The sequence below is a fragment of the Cajanus cajan genome, chromosome 10 (assembly GCF_000230855.2).
Source record: "Cajanus cajan strain Asha chromosome 10, NIPB_CcT2T_4, whole genome shotgun sequence".
Taxonomy (NCBI): domain Eukaryota; kingdom Viridiplantae; phylum Streptophyta; class Magnoliopsida; order Fabales; family Fabaceae; genus Cajanus; species Cajanus cajan.
The window spans coordinates 15075455-15085707 of record NC_138526.1 but is presented as its reverse complement, the minus strand read 5'-3'; the positions used below and the strand labels follow the sequence as shown (position 1 = coordinate 15085707).

The 10253-nt window shown below is 30.7% G+C and overlaps 1 protein-coding gene across 1 annotated transcript; it reads left to right on the top strand.

Annotated features, from left to right (window-relative positions):
* Positions 1 to 6817: 6817 nt before the first annotated feature.
* On the top strand, positions 6818 to 8386 carry LOC145952889 (cell division control protein 48 homolog C-like). The gene is made up of 3 exons (XM_083065992.1): positions 6818 to 7054; positions 7297 to 7449; positions 8243 to 8386. Exons 1-3 carry the CDS (start codon positions 6884 to 6886, stop codon positions 8369 to 8371), a joined length of 453 nt encoding a protein of 150 aa, XP_082922118.1. The 5' UTR covers positions 6818 to 6883; the 3' UTR covers positions 8372 to 8386.
* The last annotated feature ends 1867 nt before the right edge of the window (positions 8387 to 10253 follow it).

Here is a 10253-nt window from a genome sequence, read left to right as displayed (position 1 = left end):
TAGAGATTAAAATGAAGATATTGTATATGTTAGAAACTAAAATAAAATAAAAGTGTTTAGTTAGGCTAGTAAAAAAAAGGAGACACTTGATACCTGTAACACCCCAATTTCCTTAAAAGGATATTTTTATTAGTAATGGCATTTTCGTAATTATTGATGGCATTTTCGTAATTTTATAAAGGTATTAGGGGCATTTGAGTAACTCGGAACGGGCTGTTCCGAAAGTGGAACAGGCCGTTCTGAGCATTTAAAATAAGCTAAAATTTTAGGTTGGGAACGGGCCCAGAATGGGTCGTTCCAACAAGGAGAACGGGCCGTTCCGGAGGGAGAACGGGCCGTTCTGCTGAGTTTGAGAACGGGCCGTTCTGGTTTCAGAACGGGCCATTCTGCTTTTTGAGAACGGGCCGTTCCGATTTTGGAACGGGCCGTTCCAGTTGAGAAATTTGCCCACGTTTGAAGGATCCGGAACGGGCTGTTCTGAAATCAGTACGGCCGTTCCGGTTGCGCCAGGAGGCCTATAAATAGGGGCAGGGGGGTGAAAATTTGGTACAGAGGAGAAGAAGTGATAATCTTAGAGAGAGAAAGAGGAGAGAGAGAGAAAGAGAGAAAGAGAGGGAAGAAAGAGGGGATCCAGAGGAGGAGACCCTGCCCAAGTTCCAACTCCGCTTATCCAGGTAAGGGGGGAGTGAGAACCTCGCTCAAGGGTGTGGGGATAATTGTTGGATAGTTGTTTGTCGGATTGGCCCCCAATCCTTTGTTGTTATTCTGTTTAATTTCTATTTACTCTACTTTGCCTTTTGTTGAAGGTGCCGTTGTTCTGTCTAAATTTCTATTTACTCTACTTTGCTTTTTGTTGAAGGTGTCGTTGTTCTGTCCGATTTTCTATTTATTCTACTTTGTTTTTGTTGAAAGTGCCGTTGTTCTGTCTGATTTTCTATTTGCTCTACCTTTTTCTTTGTTGAACTAATAAATGAATATGAAATTAATGTTAATAATAAATGGATTTTAATATGAAAAAGAATGCTCTCTAGATCTCTGTGAATTCCTATGCGAACCTTATGAGGAGTATTTATGACACGACCTTGTGAAATATGGACAAATGACATGAGACATATGAATGGACTATTGAGACATGTGATTATGAGACTATGACAAATGAGGACATGATGTACTAAATGAAATTATGTAATAAGTTAAATGTTGAGTTAATGAAATAATGAATGTATGACATGCATCATATGCATATATTATTCCAGGTGTGCCGCTGAGGCCGCACACCAGTGATGTAACTTGCTAACAAGGTGTACCGTTGGGTCACCAGTGATGTAACTTGCTAACGAGGTGTACCTTTGGGTCACCAGTGATGTAACTTGCTAACCAGGTGTACCTTCGGGTCACCAGTGATGTAACCAGGTGTACCTTAGGGTCACCAGTGATGTAACCAGGTGTGCCTTAGGGTCACCAGTGATGATATGTGAAACTTCCTTATGGCGCCACATGCATGCATTTATAAGTCAAGATCATGACATCATTGAATGATAGATGAATATATATGTGATATTGATGATGTATGTGTATTGTTTATAAGTGACTTATATTTGTTGTGTGTGTGGGTGCTATCTAGCCTTTATTTCTGCACCTGAAACTGAGTGAGATGTTTCTCACTCCCTTGTTGTTTTTGTATATGTTTTAAATTGTGTTGCAGATGATCAGCATCATGAGGATGTTGGTGATGAGGCTTAAAGGCTTCAATTGGGCATGCTCTGATAGGATGTGACATCGGGGCATAATTATTTTAGTTTAATATGTTATTGTTTTAATAATTTTAGTTTCTCTTCTTTTGTAATTTCTAACGAAGAGATAACGTAGATAACATGTATAATTCAAGGAAAATATATGTTAAGAATTGTATTTTGAACGTTCTTGAGAAAAGACCAAAATGTACATCTTTATTATACTATTTTATTAGATGATTTTAAAGTTATAAATTAATTCCTAACTAGGAGGCACTGCCACCTTTACTGGAGTTAATTTATATTTCCTTTATTTGTATATATATGATTTCTTGTTTTCCAATAAATTGTATTGAAAGTCTTAACCTCTTTTCTTTTATAATTTCTACACTGGAGTTATGATTTATGAGTTACGAATGTGAATCTTCTACCTTATAATATTGGAAACAATTAATTTATACATGAAAGATGTTATTAAACTATGAAAAATTTTATTTACCCAATAAGAAGAAAAGAACTATTTTATTGTTACATTGGTTGTATATTAATAATGGGGTAGAGGGTGTCACAATACCTCTTAATTTTTAAAAGATAAATAAAAAATAAATTAAAATAATAGTTGTGAATAATTACTTTAAAAAATATATCAACGATTATTATTATTTTTAAAAAATTGAAGAATATAATAGATTCAACGGACCATACACGTTTTGGTGAGTGGAGAGTGGTGGAGCTGCTTGCTACATTTGCAATTAAAAGGACTATACTACATATAATTCAATTCAAATAAATAATACTTAATATACCACTTTTAAATTTAATTAGAAAATATATGTATAAGAAAAAATGATTGAAAGATCAAATTAATTATATATGATATTCATTACTTGATGTCCAAATTATTTGATATATCAATATGTTTTATAACACCTTAAAAAATGATTTTAAAAGAACATTTAGTACACAAAAAATTGTTTTATACTTAAGAATTATAATTCATAAAATTTATAAATTTCAAAAATCATAATTTTTTTTAGAAATAATTAAAGTCTGTTTAGTTATCATCAATAACAGATCCATGAATTTTGTTTAGTAAGGACAAAAAAATAGGCTATACTATGTTTGCAAATTAAAAATATAATAAGTTTTCTTTTTATAGAAATATATTGCATTAAATAAATAAAGATAATGAGATTTTTTTATTGCATCGAAATTTTTCTTTTAACATGAGAAGATTAAGATTAAGATTTACCATTATTAGAAGATTAAGATTTCAAAATTAAAATTAGATGAGAAGATCTCAAATTAAACATTATAATGAGATAAAATGCAATTTACCTAAGGTAAAATATATTTTTATTATCTTTTCATTTTTATTTATTATAAAATAATTAGAATATTTAATTTAACATCATTAAAAAAATAATCATTATAAAATTTATTCTTTTTTAATTTAATTATTTATTATAATACTTTTTAGTTACCGTATTTACCAAAAAATTATTTTTAATTAAAATATATTTTAGAATTTTAGTAATTTAGTTAATTCATTATCATTCACTCACTTGATTAAAAAGTGATAAAATTAATTAATTTTTAATTAATTTAATAAAATAAAAAATTTAAAATATATATCTAAAATTTGTAACAATTTCTTAAATGCAAATATTTAATTAATTAATTTTAATATATACTAAATTTAATATTAGAAAATTTATAAATATTTTAGTTATAATTTTTATTATCTTTATTGAAATAGATCAATCTTTTAATATATTATAGTATATATAATTTTAATATATTATATATAGTCATTAAATTTAATATAATAATAATAATAACTAATATTATTATTCATTTTTATTCAAGTAGATCAATCTTTTAAGTGTAATATAAGTTTTTTTTTTAAATAACTTGTAGCCTATGCTTTTAAACTAAATACATATTATAGTAAAAACTTTAGTTTGACCTATTTAATTTTAAATATATTTGATTACTTTGTACGTTTATTAATTTTTGTATGTGAGCAGAGTAAATTACATTATTTTTAAAAAATATTATGTTTTTTGTTATATATTTATGTTAAGATAATTCTATAAGATATAGTTTAGATATACTAGTTTATCCTCTCCTAATTTCTAGTTTAGTTTCCTTAGTACTTGAATCTGAATGATTTTCATGTTATTGAATTGATGGATACAATAAAATAAATAGGCATAAAACATAATCAATCCCTAAAGTTTAGGAATTTAGATAAAACTGACTAAGGAAACTAAACAATAAATTAAGAGAGTATAAACTAGTATATCTAAACTATATCTTATAGAATTATCTTAACAATTTATATTGTTTATAATATAAATATATTTAAACAAAGAATTTAATTGTTTCGGTAATAAAAAATTCATACGTAAAAATTAAATTCAATATATAATTTAAATAAAATTAGGTATATACATACTAAATCAATTATTCATCTTTCGATATAATACTTGATTTCTTTTGGTTATGATATTTTAATATATTTTATTTAAAATATCAATTAACATATTTTATTATTATTTTTATTTAATTTATTGTAAAATAATTAAAATATTTAATTTAACATCATTAAAAAACTAACCATTATAAAATTTATTTTTTTAGTTTAATTATTTATTATAATACTTTTTAGTTGCCGTATTAACCAAAAAATTATTTTTAATTAAAATATATTTTTGAATTTTAGTTAATTCATTATCATTCACTCACTTTATTAAAAAGTGATAAAATTTAATTAATTTTTAATTAATTTAATAAAATAAAAACTTTAAAATAAATATCTAAAATCTTTAACGATTTCTTAAATACAAATATTTAATTAATTAATTTTAATATATACTAAATTTAATATTAGAAAATTTATAAATATTTTAGTTATAATTTTTATTATCTTTTGAATTAATATTGGATTTCTTTTGATTATGAAAGACAGTAAATAAAATTTAAAATCTCAATGAGTTTGTTTGATAAAAATATTTAATTAATTTTAATATAATAAATTTAATATCAAAATATTTACCTAGATTTGAGTTATGATTTTTATAATCTTTTGATTTAATATTGGATTTTATTTATTATAAAACATAATAAATAAAATCTAAAATCTGTTAAACGAATCCACACTCCCTCTTGCCCTAGCAGACCTCTTTCTCTTCTCTGTTAAACGAATCCACACTCCCTCGCCGGCCACCACAGCTCCTTCTCTGTTTAACCATTCTAACAGTCCCTCACCCGGCCACCACACCTCTTTTTGTGTTAAACCGTTCCAACAGTCTCTCGCCGGCCACCACACCTCCAGCTCTGTTAAATCATTTAGAGAGAATATTAATATGACAGGTATTTAATTAATTTTAATATATAATAAATTTATTATCAAAATATTAATTATAATTTGAGTTATAATTTTTTATAATCTTTTGGTTTAATAATGTCTAAAATTGGCATGAATTTGGCTTAGTTTTTTTCATTTTTGGGCTCCCGCTATTTTTTGGGCTCCCACTATTTTTTGGGCTCCTGCTAGTTTTTTGGGTTTATGAATTTGGCTCATAAACCCGCTCAAAGAGGAACCAGGGGAAACCCTAAACATGTTAAAACAACACATCTCCTTCCGAAAGACATCTCATAAGAGCTCTTGCCCTCGCCAGCCACGACGCCTCCTTCTCTGTTAGGTATTTCATCGATTCTCTATTCTGTTTGTGGCTTTCTTCACTTGTCTCAGCCATTGTCATTTCCTCCGTTCGAGTTCCCTTTCGTCTTCTTCACTTGTCTCAGCCATTGTCGTTTCCTCAGTCTTTGCGGACGCCATTGGGTTAGGGTTTTGTCGCGGACGCCACCGCCATTGTCGCGCAAGTCGTCGCCTCCCGTGACGCTGTAACCCAGAACCAGAAACAGAACAGAGGCAACGAGGTTTCACCCTCCTACCTTAGACGCATCGCCAGAACCCTAGTCAAATCGAAGCGTTACCACCACGCTCTTGAGGTTCCATTTTCATTTTCATTTGCTAAAAGAAAAACTTATTTCATTTTTTTTTCTCTTAGAAGTGTTTATGAAAATGTTTATTTGAACATGCTTATAGTATTATTATTTGACAAGAAAGGAGAAAAGAAAAAAGATTTAGATTTACAATTTTGGCATTGGTTTTATTCTTTTGGCTAATTACTAAGGTATGTTGTTTACTGCAGAGACTACAATCGTTATTTGAGGAGCAACAATCTCAAACAACAGAATCCATAGATTGAGGTTGGTGAATTTGATGCAAAAGTAAAATTCCTATAACCTATTTTTCTACTGTTCTTCATGTTGCCTTTTCTCTTTATTAAACATTGCTATATGCGTTTCTCATAAATACTTTATTAGATTATTCAGTGCAGTTGTGCATTAGCTTATTCATTATATGCCAACCAACACAAATGAATTAGTTTGTTTACACCATCATTACATAATGTATTTGCTCTTGCATTTATGTTCTAGGTATTAAAGAGACTCATGTAGCTAGAGGAAACTTGGTACCTAGATTTAAATCGAAACCAATTTTCAAGCAAAAGAGCGTTGGAATTTTTTTTCCAGAGACGTCGGAGGTTTGGATGCATGATGCAGGGAGTATGGTAAATAACAATCAATAACTCTTCTTGGGAAGTTCAGATTACAGCCCCTAGAAGTGCATGTTGACACCACCTGCAATATTGTGAGCTATTCACTGTGTTAGTTTGTATCATTTTAAAATTACATTAAGGAAAATAGACATTTTGATATAAAAAACAAATGTGAGACAATAAGATTATATGCTGAATTGTTGTGGTTATGTTGAGAGTTGGTGAGTGGTTGGGAAGTGCAATTTAAAACTATATAATGAGTTTAACTAAATGTGTGACTGTGCTAGTCCATGGAGGATTTAAAAAATCCAACACTGATTGCTTAGTAACATTGGTGTTAAAATGTTTTCTATGTATAGTCACTAAGCAAAATAGAATTTAACTTTGAGCTTGCTGTAAAACAATATTATAGATATTGAACTTCTTCCCTAAGACAGAAAATAATGAATAACTGCATGCAAGTCAACTTTATTATGTATCAATATATAATATATAATAGAATCATGATTGATCCATATGGTGGCTCTTGTTAACAAGGCTGGTAATCTGGCAATGAAGAGAATAATTGTTGGAAGGAGACATGATTTATCTCAAGATCACATGAACGAGCATGCTGAAGACTGGTGGAGAGTACATTGGTTGCCTGAAGAAATAAATAAGCTTGCCGTCAAAATGTCTGATTTTGAGGTGCTTTAGATTTGTGTCCTTGTTTACTTATTCTTAATCTTTGTAATTGACAAGAGCTTTTTTCTTTAGGTTTATGTTTGTGTCCCTTTCCCTTATCATCGCATCTATAATGTCTTAATCCCAGCTTTTACTATCCTATGGTTGGGAGGGGATATCTTATCCTCCATGTCTTCTTGCAAGTAATTTTTTTTCTCTATGACCTGTCTTTTAGCTTTTCCTTGAATTTCTGGGCATGCATGCAGGAAGCAGTCAACATGGTGCAACCTTCGTTAAGAAGAGATGGGTTCTCTCCTATTCCTGATGTGAAATGGGAAGACGTAGGAGGGCTTGATCTTTTAAGACAGGAGTTTGAACGTTATATTGTAAGGCGTATAAAATATCCTGAAGATTATGAGGTAATAATTGAATACTAACCTTTTAATATTGCATTTTGTGTTGAATTTTATTTCTTTTCTAATTTCCTTGTCTCTTGATTTCTTATAAATGGCTTTTTTCTTGTCACAATTCACACTACCCAAATCTTGTTGAAATTTATGTGCATGTGTGGCTGGATCTATATTTTCTGCATCTCCGTTCTAGGGCAATGATTTCGAGTAGCTGTAATATGTTAGAATCCATTTTCAAGGTATGGGACTTGTGGTCCACAGTATGAAATTCTAATATGGGGTCTGTAAGGCCTTTGGTTCTTTAGTACTACATAGTTAGGTCCTGACACAGAAGTAGTTTGGTCTTGTTTAATTTCTCTTGATTTCCTCCCTAACTGATGATATCACTCTGTTTGCCGTTGAACAGAAGTTGTGACGGAATATGCTGCTATCGTGTTAATTGTGTAAATTTTAGAAATTTGTTTCTTAATACAAAGTCTGGTGATTGGCCAGAACTATCATTGTTTTTTTTCCTCAAGTTAGAGAGTTACTATGGTATGGGGATTTATGAAATAACTGATAATGATGGTGTTACATTGATCTAGATCAACGTAACAATTATATGCCCTTCCATATCATAAGTATTCACAAAATATCTGATCAATGCTCAATAATTTCATAGCTGTATATTTAAGTTCTCCTGATAAGTTTCTTGCTCTTTTTCTAGAAAATGATCAATTGATTTGTCTTTGGTTTTTCAAGAAAAAGTATAATGAGTTGTATATCACTATCTGATCACTGTTTTTGGATTCATTTTTTTCAGGGACTTGGGATAGATCTCGAGATGGGATTTTTGCTTTATGGACCTCCTGGTTGTGGTAAAACGCTGATTGCAAAAGTTGTTGCCCATGTGGCAGGGGCTAATTTTATTCATGTTAAGGTATGTGTCTAAAAACTTCACCCTTTTATCATTAGTTTCGATAGTCTTACAGGACATTCCTCTGGTTTGAATAAATCATCTTGTAAATGATTAAATTGCTTTGTTTTTTTTTTTTTTGGATTTTAGGGACCTTCACTTCTAAATAAATATGTTGGAGAAAGCGAACTTGCAGTTGACGAGACAGTGTTGGAAGAAGGTGATATATTGAAAATGTAAGATTTTTGAGCATGGTTTTTTTTTTCTCAGTAGGAATTTTGTTATGAGTGATGGGGGAATGAAATTTGTGTTTTTCGCTATTACTAGGAAGTTGATGGTAGTTTCTTTGGTTGTTTGTAGTGATTTGGCTTGTCATATAGATGGTTTCATGGTGGCTGTGGCTCACACTCATGTTCTTCAGGAAGGTCCTGTCACAGGAAGGGAAACTGATGTTATTGTTACTGCAAATACTGCTGCTGAGGTGGCCTTGAGGCTTGTTAGGCCAAGAAAAAAGGTAATCAATTTTAAGAATTTTTTCCCCTGTATTTGAATTTTTGTATGATTTGATTTGGAATTTTCAACATGTTGCCTCTATTAATTGTATGTTTGGTAGATAGGTATAAGGTCATCACTATATAAGCAATCTAGCTTAGTAAAATTAGGTTGCTTCATGTGTATTGTTTGAAGGGGTTTCTTTGCCTAAATGTGTGCCTTGTGGATTTTGATCTCTAAATGATGAAAAGTATCATGGCTATGGATATACTCCAATGAAGCTTTATTGTCATAGTTACACTGATAGAGGTCATTCATTATTTTTCATGTGTTGTCTTGCCGATTAAGCACATCATTAATCTTGGGAACTCCTTTTGATGTCTGTATTGTTCTTTTATCTTCATTTTAAATGATATCATGCATTTTCATAAAAAAAGACTTGATATTTTTGTTTTTATTGAAATTGTTTCAATAATAGGCTCTGGTAATCGATTACAAGAACTGGGTAATCGATTACTAGAGAACCTTTTAATGAGTAACTTTCGAACATATGATTTTCATTGTCTGGTAATCAATTACATGTATAGGTAATCGATTACCAGACAATTAAAACAATAGTTTCCTCAAATTTAGTCATCAAAGACGCCCAGTTAGCGAGGGATTCATCCCAGTTAGTGACGGATAAAATCCGTCGCAAATTGTGACGGATTCTAGTCAATTATAGGCATCACAGTTTTTGACGGATTCGTTCATCACAATTTGTGAGGGATTTTGTGTCATCACAATTTGTGACGGACTCACATACCTCTCAATCCCTCTCAAATTGCGAGGGATTTAATCCCTCTCAAATTGCGAGGGATTTAATCTCTCTCAAATTGCGAGGGATTTAATCCCTCACAAATTGCGAGGGATTTAATCCCTCACAAATTGCGACGGAGTTAGAGGCGTCACAAATTGCGACGGATTTTTATTAATTTCTAAACATTTATTGTTAGAAATTAGTGACGGAAATTATATTGTTTGTGATGCCTTAATTCCGTCACTAATTGTGACGGAGAAAATAATCCATCACTAAATATTTTGTGACGCCAAATTTTGTGACGGAATCATTTCCGTCACAAATTCCGTCACTAATTTATTTGTGACGGATTTTATCAAGATTAGTGACGGATTTGTTCCCTCTCTAATTTTAATTTTTCTAGTAGTGATCATCATGTGCCTGTTCATCTACCACAATTTTTGTGGCATCAACATTATCTAGAACAACTTCATTCCCATCATGGACAATAGGAATCACATTATCTATAGGAAATGAAATTGGAGGTACAGGAACAAGAACACGGTCTTCTCTAAGAGTGACTGGTCGTGGTGTAATGCTCCCATTATCCAAATCATCATTAAAGAATATCACACAATCAGATTCAAT

Bases quoted from the DNA above. Each gene is read 5' to 3' on its own strand.
- LOC145952889 (XM_083065992.1), top strand. From the start codon at position 6,884: ATGGTGGCTCTTGTTAACAAGGCTGGTAATCTGGCAATGAAGAGAATA. The intron at 7,055-7,296 runs GTGCTTTAGATT...GCATGCATGCAG, and splicing joins TCAAAATGTCTGATTTTGAG to GAAGCAGTCAACATGGTGCA. The intron at 7,450-8,242 runs GTAATAATTGAA...CATTTTTTTCAG, and splicing joins AATATCCTGAAGATTATGAG to GGACTTGGGATAGATCTCGA.